Consider the following 20,031-nt stretch of genomic DNA (forward strand, 5'->3'; position numbering starts at 1 on the left):
CTATGGGCTATATTTCTTAAGATAAGCACTAAAGCCGATTTACATAAAATAAAACTATTGTTTCTCTTTATAACGCTGCAGCTGTCGTCCCTCTGCCTTGCCTGGCCAGTGTTGCAAAAAATAAATAAAGTAATTTCATCAACTTACCAGTGAGCGTGGGTCTGAACACCGAGATAATATGAATGAAGCTGGACGGAGCAGCAGAGTGATTGGAAGATTGCTTTGCGGCGATATCAAAGCGTGACGTTACGACCTCACCAAGATGGCGCGTAGCGAGGGGGTGGAGACTCGGCTCCGCCCCCTCCCTATCCGTAACTTTGTATAATAATGCATATGAATGATCGATAATTAAAAAACAGGTAATTTTCCGTTTTCCATTCATGTAGATGAAAGGCTAGAATTGAAAATCAAGCCAATTTTCGATTTTTGATTCTGGATTTCACATTGAATAATAGACTGAACGCAAGATACGGGCTTATAAAGTAATACTTGATATCTTGGCAAAAATTGTGTTTAACAAAAAAATAAAGTTAAAAAAAGGGTCAATTTCCGTTTTCCATTCATGAGATGAAGCCAATTTCTTATTGTCGATTTTGGGACTTAAGAACGGATATAAACTGAACGGACAATTTCCGATTTTTGATTTTGGGATTTTATTTTGAAAATCAACTGAACGCTACGTACACGGATTCAGCTACAGTGTTAATAAGTAATCATTTGAAATGTTTTGGTAGGAGATGATTTGTCCCAATTCTCAAGAATGGACGATATATATACATACGTAACGTACATGCAGGGCCAGGATACATAAAAAAAAAACATATTTTGAAACTGTTCCTGCTTTCCTTTCCTGTTTTTTTTTTTTACATGAAGCTGGATCATGATAGGCTACAGGCAGACGCTTTCTAAAGAGAAGTGTTTAACTGAGAGTGTGTTAAGTTTACTAATAATCTTTATCCTTAATGGAGTGTGAGTTTAAACCGATGTTATCCAACGATAGAGGCTTCAACCTAGGCAGTGGTGGAAAAAGTACTCAAATGTTTTACTTAAGTAAAAGTATCAATACTGCAATCTAGAAGTACTCTGTTACAAGTAAAAGTCCAGAATTCAAAATGTTACTTGAGTAAAAGTACAAAAGTATTGGCATCAAAATATACTTGAAGTACCAAAAGTAAAAGTACTCGAATGTTTGAAAATATATTTTCAAATAGCCTATGTATAAAATAGAGCTAAAGTGGTTCATGTATGTTTCATAATATCATAATCTATGTCTGAAAAGTAACTAGTAACTAAAGTTTTCAAATAATTGTTGTGGAGTAAAAGTACAATATTTGCCTCTGAGATGTAGTGGAGTAGAAGTAAAAGTACTGAAAATTGGAAATACTCCAGTGAAGTAAAAAATCCTCAAAAGTGTACTTAAGTACAGTACTTGAGTAAATGTACTTAGTTACTTTACACCACTGGTCCTAGGTAATATTTTGTTTTGCCTAAATTGGATCTTGGTTGCCCTCTTGTGGTAACAGTTGACTGTTGAGCTAATGATTGTTGAATGAGAAGTTGAAGGACACTATGGCTGACATTAAAGTCAATGGTAGACTTGTATTAATCCCTGCTTGTGCTCAGAATGGTCATGGTGAGGCAGGTGAGCACTCGGGGGGAGACGTCGACGTCAGGTCAAAATTGTGCAGTTAGGCCTAGCTCATAATCTAATCTGAGATCTGCAGCAGTTTGCTTACCGATTTTGGTGACCCCATAGCCTTTCTTCTAGCACCACCCTTTGGACAAAATGAGCAGCACATTCTCTAGCTGGACGTTTAGACCCACCCCCCCCCCCAAAAAAAAAACACCCATGTGCTCCAGGGCCTTTTTTGCTGATTAGGGTTTAATGCAATTAACCAGAGTCCATACTAAAAGCAGACAATGAGCTGTCTTTGCATACCATAACCACACTATGCTTAGAGGAAGCACCATGATGTTTATTACCTGATGCTTTTATGAAAAATGGGTATGACTACAATGAGCAATTGTGATACCTGACCTTATAAAGTATTTACATAATATTACAATGTCTTATGGTGTCTGTTGGTATAAGACAACATAATGCATTATGAGTGTAGCAACTGAAGGCATCAATAAATGCATGGGCTAAAGTTTTACGGTGTGTCCTGTTGCAGACAAAGCTTGCATTCTACAAACAGATTCAGAAAAGGTCTGGTATAAAATAACATTGTCAAGTCTTTTTTTATGTATTAAACACAAAATGTATACTTGGTTGTAGGCCTATGACCCTTTCATTAAATAGGTTTGTTGCTTCATAAAAAGGTGTCAACACTTCTTTCTGGAGAAAATACATATTTTTTTGTCACGCGACACTTGTCGGAAGGAGTCTGCTTCTGATAACAAGAGAGATAAAATGGCTGCACAGCCCTGGCTAAGGTTACAGTCAGAGAGGTTGAATTTCAGCCAATGAGGGTTTTGCTCTTCTCCCATTGTGAGTATTGTTGCTAAAAAACAGAAAGTGGGTTAGGCATTTTGTAAAGGAAAAAGGAAACTAGCTCTTTCCCTGGGTGCTGAGAGACAGGAGACAGCGCTAGGTCACAATAGAAGCTGTGTTCCAAACATTTCTTTCAAAGTTTCAGTACAACGGCCCGTGACTCAGAAGAAGTACGGGCCTGGCTGTGCCACACAGGTTTGAGATAAGCTGTCGGCAGAAACAAATTCACCACCGAAAACTTAGCACAGCTTGAGTACTCAGCTGAAGGGCAAACACCAGAGTTAACAGGATTACCCAATAGGCCTATTAGAACTTTTAATTTGTGGAGTTCCCAAAAAAAAAAAAAACAGTGCTGTAATACAGTCCATTTGATGCTTATACTGGGTAGAGACAGTAGCTTTACCACTTGAGCCCTATGTACTTTGTCGTATGATGAGTAGCAAAATAGCCACTGAGCTTACTTTGTATTTTTTATCTTTGAACATTTTCACCTATAATGACATGGCTAAAAATGGGAATGCCAGATTCAAAGTGGTCAATGTAAGAAACACCTTTGAAACACATGACAAACAGCTAAATGAGATGCTCTTCATTGTAACCCTACACTACAGCACATCAGGTGATTTCCCCAATTCATTCTCCCCTGTTTGGTGAAAGGCGTGTGCTGCTTAGTGAAATCAGACGGTGGCACTGGCCGGACTAAAGGAAGGTTTACGCGTGTGATGGAACGGAACAAGCAAAAGACAAAGCACACAGCGAAAGCATTGCTTTCTTTGATTGGTTGAGAAAGGCAACAATGAGGGCTCCACTTCCTCATTCCAGCTAACAATTAAAGTACAGTAGAGGCATTCAGCTCTATTGTGTGGTCCAATAGAAGAGTGGGGGCACAGAGGGAAACCTAGCCCTGTAGTGCACCTTCACAAAAAGCACGAGTGTGGCAGTTTTTTTCCTTTTATTTGCAATGTTCTTTATTATCTCTTCCAGTTTCAGATGTGAAAAGAGGCATTAATTTTCTTTAATTAAATATCTTTTTAATAAAGTAAAGCAAAAAAGTATTTACACATTTTTTTTTTGTCTTTTCTTTTTTTTTCTTCTTTCAATGAAATTGTAATCAATGACTTGGGGTGGAGAATTATAAGCACCTTCTGCCAGCTGGGGAGAGAAACATAAATACGGGGGGAGGGGGGGACCTGCCACTTTTTTGTTTCCAAAGGGGAGAGCGGGTTACATGGCATTTCATTTGCTTGTTTTATTTATTTAAAAAAAGAAAAATCATAATAGTATATTTACAGAACTCTCCTGAAATGCATTTCCACTCATGGAAGCAGAAAAGGATTCGTACTGTTTAACTTGAGGGATTTTCGTAAGAGTGTGTGTGTGTGTGTGTGTGTGTACATATACACACACACAGTATATATACATATACACACACATATACATATATATACATATACATACATATACATATATATACATATATATTATACATATATACATATATATATATATATATATAATACATATATATACATACACACACGCATATATATATATACATACATACACACATACATACATAAATATATATATATAAATATATATATATATATCACGTATAAAGTCTCAATAATACCTTTTTCCTTTTTTAATCTTTATAATGCTTTACTTAGCAGTTTTTTTTGGGAAGGATGAACCCTCGCTCTTCCAGCCCACTAGTCTTTTACTTTCCGAAGCGCAGGGGGAAAGTAAAAATAGACACATCAGAGGGAAGGTGTAGGGGTGTTGCGTAGCCATTTGGGGGAGCATCGTGACCCCATCCCCAGCAGCAAAAGGTCATTGTCCATCGCCCCTAAAGGTCCTCCAAAAGTCCATGTCCAATCCTTGAGTCCACAACCGTTCCTTAAACTGTCTGAAATGTCCATAGACAGCTGTCGTGTACTCCTTTCTTTGTGTTTCATTCATGATTCTTATATTATATAAAAAAAGCACACTCCAATCATCCAACACCCAGAAAAAAGAGAAGACAAACAGCTAACCATCTACATAAGCTCGTCATATAGATCATACGCCAAACATACGCAAACAGATGTCACCACGTCTCGTCCACGTGGTGCACGAGTATGTCATCAAAAAATAGAGATGTGAGCAGCTTTTTAAAGTTCTCCTGTTGGGGTTTTTCTGATTTTTGTTTTGATTTTATTTGTTTGTGGTTAAGCAAAACTTCTCCCATAGTGTCACCGTGGCAACAAGAAGCCATTTTAAAACATGGAGATAAAAAAAGCAACACTGAAAGAACTCAGCATCTTACTCGGCGACGGCGCCACAACACCTCAGTATTTCATCTCCCAATTCTTCTCTTTTAGTTTAAGCACTTATTTCATTGAGTTCAAAAACACATTCGGCAGCAGAGGAAAAAATATAATATGAAGAAACTGAAAGAAAAACAAAAAAATAAAATAGTATGATCGAATGTTCGATCCGTAATACAATCTCTCCCAGTTGAAGAAAGTATATATTTTTTCTTGCTTTGTATTTTTCTGTTTATGCAGAAGGATTTTGCTGATTCAGTGTCTCCTGAATCTTCCATTCAACAATCTCACTCCCACGGGATCAATGTCTGACACCCCGCCAGGCTTTCTTGAAGTCCAGGGGGTGGGGCAAGGTGGTGGGGGGCCTAGCTGTTGTCAGACTCGTCCTCTGCCTCGCGGAGCCAGGTGAAGAAGGCAGTGACGGACTTGAGGGCCACGCCCTTGCCCTGCTGCTCGGCAGTGTCCTTGCTGACCTCCCACTTGTAAAAGGCCTCCTCTTTGATCACGTCCTCGTCATAAAGGGTGTCAAAGAACATCCGCAGAAGGTCTAGAGAGAGAAGAGAGGAGAAGGTGAGAACAGAGACCAGTGGCAGATCTAAAGTAGCAAGTTTTACATGGGGTGGCTGGAGGCCAGCCTAAAAGTAAATTAGTTCTAATACACTAAAAAGATCATGATCATGTCTCATCAGGGCAAACCATAAGTTAATCATATCTTTTCAATTTTAAACAGCGCACCATTTCACATGCATACATGTCAAATGATTTACATCGCTCAGGCATTGGCAGACGTGCCTGTCCTATTTTTGAAGTATTTTTGGGCCATAATTTGAATCCAGCAATTCTTGTCTCAGTAGGCTAATTGCATGTTAGACACACAACATTGTAGGCTACACAATGTCATACATGCTACAAATGCTACGACATTTACCACTCGAAGCTTAACTTCTTTTCCTTGTTTTTACACAAATACATTCATACACTAACAGACAATAACCAATTCCCCCAAAAATATCTTTGTTGGGTCTTGGGTCTGCTTTGCTCACGTAATACTAAATGACTTAATGAGAGTCCTGGTTTGGGGTTAATGAATGGTACTAGTGTGTATCACATGGTGGTAAACATGGATGATACTCACTGGCAGGCTGCTCCATCTCCACCATGAGGGCCTGCAAGGCATAGAGAGCTTGCAACTCCTTCTGTTCGTCCTTCAGGTATTTCTGCAGCAGCTTGGCTCTGTGGTTGATCTTCTCACTGTCCACCTTGTATGGATTCTCACCTGAAGGACAAGAGTGGTGCCAAAACTGACAATGTCAAACACCCAAGCACCACTACCAAGCCATCATAAGGGTGTTTCATGTTACTGACGACTCAGGCTGCAAAATATATTATTAAATACAATTGCATGTGGCTGTACAAGTATTCAAAACAACCTGCTGTGTTTATCGACCACAGAGGCCAATCACAGCAGGTCTGCTTACACCGTATAGGAGCGCAGAGCAAGCTGTGTGTAGGAGAGATAAACCAGTGAAAGATTTGGTGATGAACTATATCATGCACATCGATAGTGGGAACATAATCTTCAAGGACATAACTTCTTTATTTAAACAAAAGAGACAACTTTTCGACCCCTCATTAATCATGTTTTATTTAAATAAAGAAGTCTAAACCACTTTGGTGTTCACAACATATCTGGCAGAATAAACATCCATCTTCTGCTTGCTGAAACTGCGGTATACTGCACAGTCTAGGCAAAGCGTCATCTGAGCTGAACTATGCATGACGAGAAGTGGACTCACAGATGATGGCGGCCTGGCAGATAGAGGTCATCAGCGCTCTGACAAACGTGTTGGAGGACGTCTGCTCTTCCTCCAGGTTGGCCTGCACACAAACTCACACTGATTAACATTCATGATGATGACAGGTGATAAGCAGGGTTAACAATTCAACTATAGCATAAAAAAATCACACCCTGTGTGAAGGTAGCGGCGCCTTTGATAAATTTTGTCATCGATATGTGTTTATAATGTGTTTATAGCCATGTGTCACGTGAAGCTTGACCAATCACTTTGTTGACGGGTCTGACCAATCACTTTGTTGACGGGTCTGACCAATCAGAACATTGACGGGTCTGACCAATCAGAACGTTGACGCGTCTGACCAATCAGAACGTTGACGGGTCTGACCAATCAGAACGTTGACGGGTCTGACCAATCAGAACGTTGACGGTGAACATGGACAAAGTCAGGTATAGAGCAGGATCCATAGCGCCGCTAAAAATAATCACAAGGGAATGGTGTGGCTTGAATGTGGATCCCAGACTTCATGTGGTCAGCCTGTGACGTCAGTCATTTATGACATCAGTCGTCTAAGACATACTTTATCTATGATGATGCATGACTCCAAATTTGTGCAAGATTTCAGCATGATCAAGATGTCAGAGATGATTTGACATCGACATCTCTGCAGTTTATTTTTTTTATCAATCTCCAACATAGTTTGACATATTTGTCTCGGCGACATACACAGTGGCTACAGTGTGTGCTATCCATTAATTAACTGCCATCTTGGTTGTATTTGCTGTAATAGATTTATATGTGTAATGACACAGACGAGACAAGCGCTACAACAGACTTTCTGACTGGTGCCCGGTGTGTAGACGTGTACAGGGAGCAATGAGGGACGGGACGCGACACCGTTTTCCCCGAGGATGTTTGCGGAGGAAATGGGTTGTAACAGAGGGCATGTATGGAGGCTCAATACAAAAAGCGAGGTAACAGTACATTAAATTTGTAGTCGCTCGTCAAAGCAGTCCATGGTACGTTGCAGACATATTGCAGAAATAAAACAATATCAATTTACAAGTGCATCAAGTGTCTGACCAATCACACACGATGTTCGGTAAGAACTTTGTTCATCTAGTCAGAAAATCTTGTAAGTGCAAGAAATAGGTACTCAAAGGCACTGCCGAAGTTCCTGATGACATCATTTTGTTCTTACTAACCTAACCTAGACGAAAAACGTTCGGCGTTCGTTAGAGTACGCTGCAACCTTGAAGCTGATAGTCACAAACAGAACAAAACATTGTCCTAGATTTGAGACCAAATGTCCTAAACACTTTTTGGGACATTTAATCGAGCGTACCTCGATCCAGTCGAAGATCCTGGTGTTGTCGGCCTTGTCCTGGATGAGTCTGTCCAGCTGTTTGCTCATTTCAGTGGGGCTCACCTCTTTCTTCTGGTCCTTCTCCGACTCATCGCCCAGGGTGAACTCCACATTCTATGAAGATACGGGACACCATGATATTTGACAAACACGCACGTTTCTGTTGGAAACTTATTGGCTGATCTTGCACATGGATAATATTAACAGACAGATGGGAAGCTGTGCTGTCTTTGACTGAAAATGAGCGGGGCAGGTGGAGTTCTGACCTTTTCTGTCACAAACTTATTGACGTCTTCGTCCTCAGGCAGAAAGTCGTTCCAACTAAGGCCTGCCTCCCTCCACATGGCTCCCACCTTTATATGGCTCTGCAGGAGCAAGAGAGGAAGATCGTCAGACTGATGGGCCATTAGTGGGTTAGCCATTAGTGGGTTAGTTTAACATCATTCAGTGTAATGAACAAGCAGTGTAGTGAATTAATGGTCTTGTGGCAGTGTGCGAGGGTTAACAGGGCGAGTAAGTAACAGGGTGAAATCTCACCATTCCTTTGCAGAGTAGAATGAGGATATGGACCAACAGGTCTCCAGCCTTACCCATAGGAGCGAGAGGCTTGGAGATTTCCCTGGAGAGACACACACACACACACACACACACACACACACACACACACACACACACACATTAATTAACAACAAATGCAAACATTTCCCTTATTAGAAAACTCATTTCACATATGGACGTTAATTGCAGAACATGCTTCACAGTCTCAGCTGTGTCTTTGCTTGCTTGTAAGCCTCCAGTGAGGCCTGGGACTCACTTGAAGAGCTGTCCCATGGGGATACCTCCCTCGTGCAACATGGGGGTGATCAGCTCCGCCAGGTACAACCAGAAGAGGGGGATGTCTATGGCCATATCCTCTGCCACTTCTAGGATCTCTTGAAGCCTGGAAACGCATATAAACTGATTTTAAGGTCTTTACACATCAAGCCTGATACAAATACACATTATGAAAATAAAAACGTTTGTGAATTTGACACTCACAACCGATCACAGCAAGTTGCTTTTCTACAACCATACCTGAGTAAGTCTGCACACAGAATCTACCTCAATTCAAAGAACGCAGTTAAAGCTGCCAGACCGTCTCACTTAAGAATGACTTGGCTCAATGGCAGTCCCCCTATTCTCTCAAACGGTTTTACCCTTTGTAGTACTGCTGTGTGGGCATCATGCCAGTCTTACCCTTTGTAGTACTGCTGTGTGGGCATCATGCCAGTCTTGATGAGCTGGTGCAGCAGCAGCCCCATGTGCTCTCGCACGATGGCGCTGCGCTCTAGTGTGGACTCCATACCGTTCCGCACAAACACAAACAGCAACTGGGCGCTGTTCATCTCCTGTACGCACTGCAATGCCTCCTGTTGGTTCAGGCGAGCACAAACGCAGACAGTTAAGAGTGAAGTTGGGAGGATTTACCATAGTATAGCCAACATCACATTTCAAAGCTCTTGATCATGTTTTCCAGAGAAACGGCGTGCGTGCGTACCTTCATGTCGTTGATGTGGAGATACTCTTCGATGATGGCCGTGGATTTCTTCTCCAGCTCCTCCTCAGTCAAGGCAGGCTTGGTGGGGGTCTGGGGACGTTGAGGTGGAGGGGTAGGAGCTGCCTCCCGCTTCACTGTTAAAACATACACACAGTCAAGAGACCAGCTAATTTATTTTTAGCGGTGCCAACCGCTCTACGTTTGACTCTGTCTGTGTGTCCGTTTGTTTGAGCCTGGGATGAATGAGCACGGGATTTTAAACAGCTATAACTCCAGTTTGCAGCATGCCACCAAGTCCACATTTGGTATGTGGACTTAGACCACCAATAGGCACAAGCATGCATTGATGAAGTTATCAAAGAGGGGTCCAGGGACCCCCAGCGCCCGTATGAGCACGGGATGAGCACGGGATTTTAAACAGCTATAACTCCAGTTTGCAGCATGCCACCAAGTCCACATTTGGTATGTGGACTTAGACCACCAATAGGGACGAGCATGAATTGATGAAGTTATCAAAGCGGGGTCCAGGGACCCCCAGCGTATGTTATGTCTGTCCGCCCGTATGAGCACGGGATTTTAAACAGCTATAACTCCAGTTTGCAGCATGCCACCAAGTCCACATTTGGTATGTGGACTTAGACCACCAATAGGGACCAGCATGAATTGCTGAAGCCCCGCCCCCTCTGTCTTCCCATTGGCTGGCCTTCAAACAGCCATAACTCAAGTTCGCAGCATGCTACGGAGAACAAATTTTGTACGTGCACTAAAACCAGCAATAGGGACGAACTGTAATTACTTAAGCCCCGCCCCCTCTGTCTGCCCATTGGCTGGGCTTTAAACAGCCATCATTCCAGTTTGCAGCATGCTACCAAGTACAAATTTGGTAAGTGGACTCAGACCACCAATAGGGACAAACTGAAATGAGTTAAGCCCCGCCCCAAAGGCACCGCTTCCTTCACACAGGGTGTGATTTTTTAAATAAAGCTTCATGCCGTCCATCCAGTGGTTTACGCACCATTCTCTTTGCTCCTGGCGCGGTCTCTGTCTCTGTCTCTGCTGCCGCGGTCTCTGTCCCTCTCCCGGTCGTCCGTCATGCTGGCCACACGGCGGACAGCGTCGACCGGCCCGCGGTGGTCTCTCTCGCGGCTGTTCTCCTTCTCCCGGCTGAAGCTGCGTTTGGTCACAGTCAGTCTGTTCCTGTCGTCCCGTCGGTCGTCCCGTCGGTCAAAGCGGTCGAAGCGGTCCCCGCGCTCTCTACTAGAGCTGTTTCTGTGGTCAGAGGAGAGGGGGGAGGGGGGGGAGGTTATTGGAAGAGCTCAGATCGGAGTGACAAAACAGCTCATATACAGTATAATAATATAATGTATATATACATAAAATTGTATATTTGATAGAAAGAATATGAAAAAATGCACAATGCTGCACTACCGACCTCTGAGGCACTCGTCTGTCTGATTCTTGAGAGGAACCTGAGGTGGGCTGCTGCAGAGCAGAGAATCTGTTCAGGGTGCTGGTGGCCGGACGGTTGCCTGACTCTGGAACTGGGAATGGACACACACACACACACACACACACACACTCAGATTTCCATGTTCAGTAAAACAAGTGTTATGGTACTCTCAAGAAAAAACTGGAAAGCGTCTCATAGACTGAAGGGTACCTACCAGGGCCAGGCTCTGCTGCAGGCTTAGTAGCAGTGGTTCCACCGCTGCTACCTTTACCCCAACTGCCCCACGTGCCTTTACCTCCTGGAGCCAGCAGCTGGCTGTTGAAGTCAAGAATTGGAGTCTGTGGAGGTGGTGATCATAGGTTAGAACCATGTTAATTAGAACCACTGGTAAAGTAGAACCACAGGTTAATTAGAACCATCTGTTAGTTAGCACTGGTTGGTTTGCATTCTCAGAAAATGCGAGATGTAAGCCATCTCTAGGCCCAGCTGTTTTATTATTATCTTTTACTAATTTAGTTTAAAAATAAGAATACAAAATGGTAATATAGTATATATTATTAATATAGCATAGTCTCTATGCCAATGACAAACAAAATAAAATGTATGAACCTCATACATGAAAATATAGGGCATCTCTGTGCTGTCCATTTATTTATTTGTATTAACACATTGGACGCCAGAGGTTAATCTCATAATGTACCTACCAGTGCCAAGCTCTTTTTGTTGTTTTTTTGTTTTTTTCATGTCGTCATAGCCCCCGCTAAATCCGTTTAAAATCCGCGTTCATTTGGTTCGACACAAACACGGGATCCGTGAAAAACAACAACAAAAAAATCCGAGCCGATCCGTGCCGCCATTTTGAAGTTACAGACGAGAACGTTAGACAGGACAATGCGGTGAGGAAACCCACAAGGGAGATAAATCGATTCTAAGCTGACGCCCAGACAGGAAACGGATGCGAGCGAAAAAACCGGAACCAGTTTTATTCCGTTTCCGGTCGGCCCCGGAACCGGAAATGGGTCGAAAAAAATTCCGGAATGTGCACTTTTTCGATTTAACATGGGAAATGCGAGTCGCGTAGATCTACGCGACTGGCACACTGCGGCTTTAAATCGTTTGGCGTAGATCTACGCGACTGGCACGCGATGTGTTAATGTTATTTAACCAGTCACTTAAGAACAAGATGGCCTGGGGCAGCCATTTTCCAGAGCTTGAGGATCAGCTCTGGTTCTAATGCCAGTGCCTTGGCAGGAACATGCCCCTAACATTAATGTATTTTGGTGAGGGAAGAAACCCATGAACAATGGGAATAAGAAAGGCCCCAAACCAGGACCTTCTTTGTTGTGAGGCAACACATAGGACAAGGATCACTAAAAGTCCCCAGGCCAGGTATTCAAACACCTATCATAAGCCCAGACATAAGTCCACGTCCTACCTTGGTGATTTTGCTGAGACGTGACGTATCGATGGGTCGGTTCTTGGTGGAGATGGGGACTGTGTTCCAGCCCTCATCCTGGGGCTGGCTACGGCCCTGGGGGTGAGGGCCCCGGCCGCCAGGCCCCCCTCCACCCATCCTGCCCCCCGAGCCTCCAATCGGCTTGGACATGAGAGCCTGCTGGACCTTCATCTGTTCTCTGTGCTCCTCTATCTCGGCATCTTTGTGGATCTGGTCGATGGTCTTGGGACCCTGGTCCGCTCGCCTGGGCACCCAGTTATTCTGGGACAGAGGGAGGGACAGGTAGATGGTGAGTACAAGGCTCGTGTCGTCGCACTAGCGGCTCATACAGGTTGGTGCAGTGACAAGAGACTAGAATACTAAGAGGATTGGCATAACAACTGAATTGGGTACAGGAAAACATGTTTGCCTGAATGAGGAAAACATTATTATAATGACAGGGCTGATGTGCAAGTCTGCATCTCCGGCTATGGGCTGGTACGAATGAAATAGTTATACAGTTATATACATAGTTACAAATCACCACACAACTCTACAATACAGTCCGGCATGAATTACAAAATGAGAGATATCCAATGTTATGTTAAATGTTCTTGTTGTACGTGAAAAGTAGTATGCGTGCTCGGGTGTGTATGTATGTGTTACCCGTCGCAGATCTAACACATCCTGCAGCATGAAGCGGATCCTGGAGGACGTCTTCTTCTCCTTGATAATCTTCTCCATCTGGTGGAAGTACTGGTCCATGCGAGGCTTAACAGAGATACAATTCAGTTAGTGCTGACCAAGCTGCTTGCGATTTGCAAAGTAAATTGCCCTGAGGTTCAACTGTCAGACCACAAACATGCCGACAGCGCTAGCTACATTTACACATCTTTTGTTAATGTGTACGCAGTATGTATGTACCTTTGCCTTCTCAAAGTCGAGGTCCTTGCCAATGGTGGCGAATAGTCTACACAGGCACTCCAGGGACTCTTCGTCGTGGTTTTTGAGCAGCTTGACGATACAGTCGTGCATGATCACCTCCGTCAGCATCTTGAGCTTGAACAGCTCCCCGATAAACTTGATGTTGCCCAGAGAGCGCCTCCTGGCCTGGTCCTTGGAATAATCCAGTTCCTCTTTGAGGCGCTGCTTCTCCTCCTGGTTGTGGCGTGTCCGGGGGTTAACATGGCAGGTTAGCATACAATGGATTTCTGGGCAATTTATTATACAGATTCAACATTAACTCTTTCACTGACAGACTTATTTCTGGCTGCGTGCACCCACTGCCAGCGATTTTTCGATTTTATTACCTTTTGAAGTAGTCACAGAATATTTATCTCCAGAATATTCGATCCCCTGATGGTTGCTAATCACAGAGGGTTTCACTGTGCTTCCGAAGAAAATAAATAAATGTCATCGCGAACTCCCGTTCGCTTTTATACACCTTTGAAAATAACATGTCTCGGCCAAAAATACATAGTAAAAAAGAAGAGTACACAGGAGCCGAGATACAGGATGTTTAAGTAATAAGTTAACTAGGAAGCAAATGCTAAATCTTTGGATCGCGTCTGTGTGAAAAAACAAAAAAAGTCCTTCTTGGCAGCTAGAGCGTTATGACGATGTCTCGTCATAAGTCGTTCTTGGCAGTGAGAGTTAAAGACACCTTGGTGTCAGAGACACTTTTAAAGGTTTTAATTCACTGACTAACGGAAATATAATGACGATACACTAATGTTTCATTTACTGTATTCAACTTTCATCAGTTTGACATACAACACAAGGTGAATTACTTTCTTTTTTACTTTCAGCATTCTGCTCGCTGTTACACATCTATGTTAATTTGGAATAACAACTGACAATATCAACATTAAAATCATCGTTTTTTTTGTCTGACAATTAACTTGGTTGACGTGATATTAATAGAACAGAAGCATACCCCTGGGGCAGCATCCAGCTCCTTCTGCTTCTTCTCAAATATTTCGTCATCGTCTTTGTCCTTCTCAAACTCCTTCTGGCAGCGGTTGAGCAGCAGCTTGCGGAAATTCACGACTCCCGGCTTATCTCCCGTGGTGGGGACTTTGAGCTGAGGAGGGTAGAGACATGGGGGAGACCGGTTATCATACAGCTACACAGGTTAGTTGAGCTATAAAGGCCCTTTTAGATACTGCACTCACTGCTGGGTACAGCACACCATTCTTGGAGGTCAGAGTACATTATTATATACAAAGATTATAGTCGGTACTACATCACTATGTAATGACATATTCTGTATGAACTCTACCTTGTTACCCGAATTAGCCACTCAAACCCTGTATAATTCGTTGACCAAGGTCTATTCTTGCCCCCCCCCCCTGAAAATGGTCGATCAACAAACTCATTACATCACATTGCGATGTGTTGTGAGCTAGTAGATCTGCTATTTTTGCCAGATGTTCACCTATTATGCCCAGAACAGGGACACTCGGGTTCATGTGGTTAAGAAACGTGAATAGGTTTGTACAGCTATTAAGAGGGAACAAAATAACAAACTTAAGCTATATTTATCATATAGGCTAAACCTACACATACAGCATCACACTAAAAAGCTACCCGATTGTAAGACAAACACACAGAAAACACAGCTAATCTACACCTGACACGCCTACTTGGGTGAAAATGTATTTCCAAAATAGGGCTTTCGTTCCGAGGTCTCAATACAAACACAAACTTGTGTTTAGACACAAAATATGAGCTTTTCGTCCATTTTGCAATCCGTGCCCAGCTGAATGCCTTATTTCTATTATGCCACACGGGTATTCATTACAGCGTGCAGCGGTCAAAGTTCAACTTGGTTTGTACGCAAGCGCGAGCTCACTTTGCTCGACGCAGCGACAGAAAAGGCCATTTGAAATAGTGTGTTTTAGAGTGCAGTAGCGTGTTGTGTCTGAAAGCCCCATAAAAGTGAATAGTAACAATAAAATCAGATTAACAGCAATGGGGGTATGTGGTTAGAAAGATACATTGGCTCAATCCCATTAGTTAACATATCAGTGGCCCAGACACGTGGCACAAAATGGAAGTAAATGGTAAATGGTGCATTTATATAGCGCTTTTATCCAAAGCGCTTTACATAGATTGTGCATTACATTCACCCATTCACACACATTCATACACCGATGGCGGAGAAAACCATGCAAGGCACCAACCTGCTCATCGGGAGCAATTAGGGGTTCAGCGTCTTGCTCAAGGACACTTCGACACTAACTCTGGGGGAGCCCGGGATCGAACTGGGAACCTCACGGTTCCCATCCGGCCGCTCTACCAGCCACTCTACCCCTGAACCACTGCCGCCCCATCATCACTGGAGCAGTAAAGACCCATGCACGTGCGTACACTCAAACACACAAAAGACCCGTCTTACCCCCATAAGGCAGCGGCACATGTTGGCATAGGCCACGGAGAAGTTGGGCTCAGAAATGGCCTTCTCAAAGATGAGATCGATGACTCCCTTCAGACGCTCCTCCGTGTCGATGGTAAGCTCCGTCACCTGCTTCATCAGCTGCTGGAACATCTGGGGGGTCAGCTTGTTCAGGACGCTGCGCACACGCTTGAACAGCTCTTGGGTCTTGCCCTCCTCTGTGTCGTCCTCTGCTTCCTCTGGCCCTTTCACTGGCTTCGGCGTCTTGCCGGACGGCTTCCAGGCCTTCTCTGCCTTGTTGAGCTGCACGTCTTCGGTCATCGACGAGCTGATCATGATGATCTTCCTGGGCTCTTTCCTCTGGCCCTGCTGGGAGCGACGAGGCCCAACACTCTGCAGGTTTATAGGAGTCATACCTGGAGGCTGGGGGGAGGTTGAGTGGAGAAAGGTGGAAGATGGGCTTGAGTACCGATCTCTGTGCTTTTATTGGTCGATAGCAGACAAACACGTAAAAGCAGCCATAGTAACAGCACCTAATATAGGAATCACAATAGTAGCTAGCTAGTTACATCAACAACTATTATGTTGACTACCAAGATGATGTTGAGCAGTCTTAGACGGCCATAATAACTTATTGTGGTGTGTAAATACAGAAAGGGGTAAAAATATGAATAATAATAAAACTACATAAAAAGTACAGAAAAATGTTGCAAATATCAAACAATTCCTGGACTAGTGCTGTAGAGAAGCTAGCTGGTTCACCTTTTCCAGAAGATAACTTCCTGGTCCTCTTCCACCCCCTCCCATTCCAGATCTACCCAGGTTGGCGTAGGAGGGAGTGAAATCAGGGCCACAGTTCATGCCTGGTAGACGACTTGGGTCCAGCTGTCGCAGAGGTGTCTTATTGGCCTAGGGAGGGGGAGGGTGAGAGGGAGGGAGAAAGACAGATTGACGGAGAATAAGATTATAAGAAATATGAGGGATTGCAAGAAGGTGGGAAAAAAATGTAGAGTACACAAACTGTGTGAAAATTATGGTTCTGTTTGTTATCAGAAATGTAGCGAGACGTACAACCTAAAGCTCTTCACGGGTTCGCCGGTAATGAAAATACCTGACAGGATCCTAGACCCGTACAGATCGAGGTCTGTGTTTTACCACGATCAGTCGAGAGTCGGGACTGGATCGGTAGTCTCAGTAACGATTCCATTACCTCGGGTCTCGGGTCTGTTTAACATTATGTGTAATACCCGAGTGGATCCGAGAAGACTCGTACTTAGTGCTGATCGGTAGAGAAAAGCAATGTGATGATTAGACTGTCCTGGGATCAGATTACTGCAGCACAATATACGGGGGAACAAAGTTGAGTGCAGAGCGCACAAAGTGCATCAAACGACCTCGAAGGAATCAAAGTGCGCACCGCGCCGTGTGTGATCATGGATTCCTTCTTCATCGAGGTGAAAACATGCAATTTAATGTCATTGTCTGTTATTGTAGGAGCTAAATTTCATTATGGAGTATAACTGGCATCTAGCCTACTTTTAGAATGGCATTTCAGGTTTGTCAGGTCCATAAAATAATGGGTTGGGTCTGTAATATTTTGGAACAAATCGCCACAACAAAACTTCTGTTTCGTCTTTACCGTCGCGCAAATGTATCCGAATATAAATCAAAATCATCTAAGCATATATAGCTTGCTGCTTAGCAGAAATGGAAATTTTAAAACAAAATATAAAGATATTTTAAAATATCTTTTCATGAACGGAAATGACAGCTTCCTGCCTCGGATTTCAGGAGGTGTAGTTCCAGACTCTATATAACATTCGAAGATTGTGGAATAGTTGTCTGGCTACGCGAGACAAAATTTCACGGGTCCATCTGGGTCTGTCATTTGAAAAAAATCTCGGAATATTTCACGGGTCCGTCATTTTGGACTTATTTCCCTTGATCAACAGCTCATGTCTAAAAAGTATTAAAACACATAAACCTTAGCGTCCCTATTCTGGGGTGAACTTACTGTAGCAAATTTACAAGCTCACAAAGCATTGCATGAAGACGTGTTGTGAGCTTGTAGATCGGCTATTTACGGCAAAGATATTTAGTGTAAAGGGCCTAGTATAGACCTTAGTTGGCCGAGTATACTTAGTTCCCTGGGGGGAACTAGGTATACCTTAGTTACCTTGTCCAGGACTACATCACTGATGGCTGGCAGGCCCTCAGGTTTGTTCATGCTGGCTGAGATGAACTGGAAGCCCAGAAGGAATTCTCTGTCATACTTCTTCTTATCTTCTGGGTCAAGTGGCTGCCATTGTTCTGGAAGAGAGTAGGACACAGGAGATGAATTTGGTTTGCTAATCAGCACAGCAAGACAGACTGAGAGACAATTTTAGCTTTTTTCTCTGTTCTTTTGGACGTTATTAAAAGGATCCCATCACAAACACGCTCAACTTCATAGTCCCGATCCCACAGGTTGAGAAACAGTGGCTGCATAGACAGGAATTTTGGACAGATTGTGAGACTCAGACGACTCAGGAAGTGCAAATTCACAATGTATCCAAACACCCACGCAACATTAGCAAGGCAAAGGTCAGTGAGGTGAAAACGGCACTCTTTTCAATGAAACAAAACTTCACAGCAATCATTGAGAGAGAAGGGGAGATAAGATCACAGAGTACACAGCACCGCCAGCCCATGGTCCACAGATTGGGACCAAGGTCCAGGGACCCACCTGTTTTGTACTGGTACTTCTTGTCGGTGGCGCCCGGCTTGATGTTCTCAGCATCCAGCTTGTCTTCCTTGTCTTCCCAGGTGAGGTCAGCCTCTTCTGCGGCAGGAGGGGCAGCGGGGGCCTGAGCCTCCGGAGCGGGGACTGGCTCCGGCTCAGGAGGGGTATCGTCGACCTGGTCCTGGTGGTAGAGATGAAGAGGAGAAGGCAGATAGGGAAGGAAGGAAGAAGATAAGTGAACAACATATGGAGATCAGACTACGGGAGTTTAAGAGTATGGTGCCTAGGAGTTATCAGGCAGGTGAATTATAAATTCAAAAGTGTGGTGTTAAGACAGGTTCACACACCTCTGTAAAGGCATCCAGGAGGTCTCCCACGGCCCCCTTGTTGTTCAGGTCCTTCATCTTTCTCTTTTTCTTTGGCACAGACACAGCAGCTACAGACAAAACACAAACAACCTCACTCAGATCAGCAAGGCAGTGGAGTATAGAAGCCCATTTCCACCACTGAATTAACGTAACATGTCTCGCAATTGTGACTTTAACATCTCAGAATAATGAGTTTGTTTTTGAAAATAAGACAGGGTCTAAAAACAGCGTGGCTTCCATGTAGATTTCTGAAGTCACGAGGTTGACTTCCAGCATAATGTTTTTGTTTTAAAAACTAAAATATTTTTAGATCAAGTAAGTTACTTCCTTGGTCTACTGGCAGCGTGCACAAGAAATTCTGTGGAGTGGTTTGCGAGATTGGCCTCGGACAGGCCACGCCATAAAGACTTGGGACATATAAACTCGGAATTATGAGAAAGAAAGACAGGGTCTAATAACGACGTGGATTTCCTTTGGATCTCTGATGTGTTGATAAAACTAGAACCAGGAGACCTGGTACTGCCAGACCCCTAGTGGTTGAAATCTGAATGGCCGGACTTCGCATGACGTGTGTATCTGTCTGTGTATCTGTCTTCCTATTTATGCCATATATGGAGAAAAGAGGGACAAAAGAGGAAAAGAGGGACAAAAGAGGGATCCGTCTGTCTGTCTGTGTATCTGTCTTCCCATTTATGCCATATATGGAGAAAAGAGGGACGAAAGAGGGACAAAAGAGGGACAAAAGAGGGACAGACAAAGCCTCATGTAGGCCGACCCTCTGGGTCTGGCAAAAAAGCAGATATATTGACTATATGTGAAATATTCAGGAATGTACTTCCATGGCCTACTAGCAGCGTGCACAAGATATCTAGCACTGATTGGTCAAGTATTTTGCAAGATTAGCTGCGGACAGTCAGACACATCTCTGACACATGGGTCTTCTAAACGGCTCGCCCCCCAGGAGCCACGGCGTAAAGACTTGGCAAAAATGTCCTTCCAAGAGGAGGGATGTTAACAAACCAGTGCAAATGGCAATACAAATGTATAGCGTACATTAACAAAAGAAGACAGCAGATGAAAGGTGTGTGCGTATTTGTGAATTATGGAGTGGTAATTAATAATGATCCATTCTGGCGGAGACATATGACCGACTCTCA

General features: G+C 43.6%; 1 protein-coding gene across 5 annotated transcripts in view; it reads right to left on the bottom strand.

Annotated features, from left to right (window-relative positions):
• Window positions 1-3,431: 3,431 nt before the first annotated feature.
• Window positions 3,432-20,031, bottom strand: part of LOC311049836 (eukaryotic translation initiation factor 4 gamma 1-like) — a 60,366-nt gene continuing 43,766 nt past the window's right edge. For all 5 annotated transcript variants that reach the window (XM_084063713.1, XM_084063712.1, XM_084063711.1 and 2 more), the window contains 21 exons: window positions 18,854-18,942; window positions 18,510-18,687; window positions 17,961-18,094; window positions 16,547-16,693; window positions 15,788-16,207; window positions 14,324-14,470; window positions 13,312-13,545; window positions 13,054-13,158; window positions 12,388-12,669; window positions 11,167-11,290; window positions 10,935-11,043; window positions 10,518-10,771; window positions 9,503-9,636; window positions 9,202-9,374; window positions 8,780-8,905; window positions 8,503-8,584; window positions 8,232-8,330; window positions 7,945-8,079; window positions 6,600-6,681; window positions 5,939-6,079; window positions 3,432-5,350 (listed from right to left, as the gene is read on the bottom strand). In XM_084063713.1, coding sequence (XP_083919839.1) covers window positions 5,169-5,350; window positions 5,939-6,079; window positions 6,600-6,681; window positions 7,945-8,079; window positions 8,232-8,330; window positions 8,503-8,584; window positions 8,780-8,905; window positions 9,202-9,374; window positions 9,503-9,636; window positions 10,518-10,771; window positions 10,935-11,043; window positions 11,167-11,290; window positions 12,388-12,669; window positions 13,054-13,158; window positions 13,312-13,545; window positions 14,324-14,470; window positions 15,788-16,207; window positions 16,547-16,693; window positions 17,961-18,094; window positions 18,510-18,687; window positions 18,854-18,942 — 3,377 coding nt within the window. In that variant the 3' untranslated portion in view covers window positions 3,432-5,168. The remainder of the gene's footprint in view (window positions 5,351-5,938; window positions 6,080-6,599; window positions 6,682-7,944; window positions 8,080-8,231; window positions 8,331-8,502; window positions 8,585-8,779; window positions 8,906-9,201; window positions 9,375-9,502; window positions 9,637-10,517; window positions 10,772-10,934; window positions 11,044-11,166; window positions 11,291-12,387; window positions 12,670-13,053; window positions 13,159-13,311; window positions 13,546-14,323; window positions 14,471-15,787; window positions 16,208-16,546; window positions 16,694-17,960; window positions 18,095-18,509; window positions 18,688-18,853; window positions 18,943-20,031) is intronic.

Source organism: Gymnoscopelus microlampas, assembly GCF_963454915.1.
Source record: "Gymnoscopelus microlampas genome assembly, chromosome: 8".
Classification (NCBI taxonomy): Eukaryota; Metazoa; Chordata; class Actinopteri; order Myctophiformes; family Myctophidae; genus Gymnoscopelus; species Gymnoscopelus microlampas.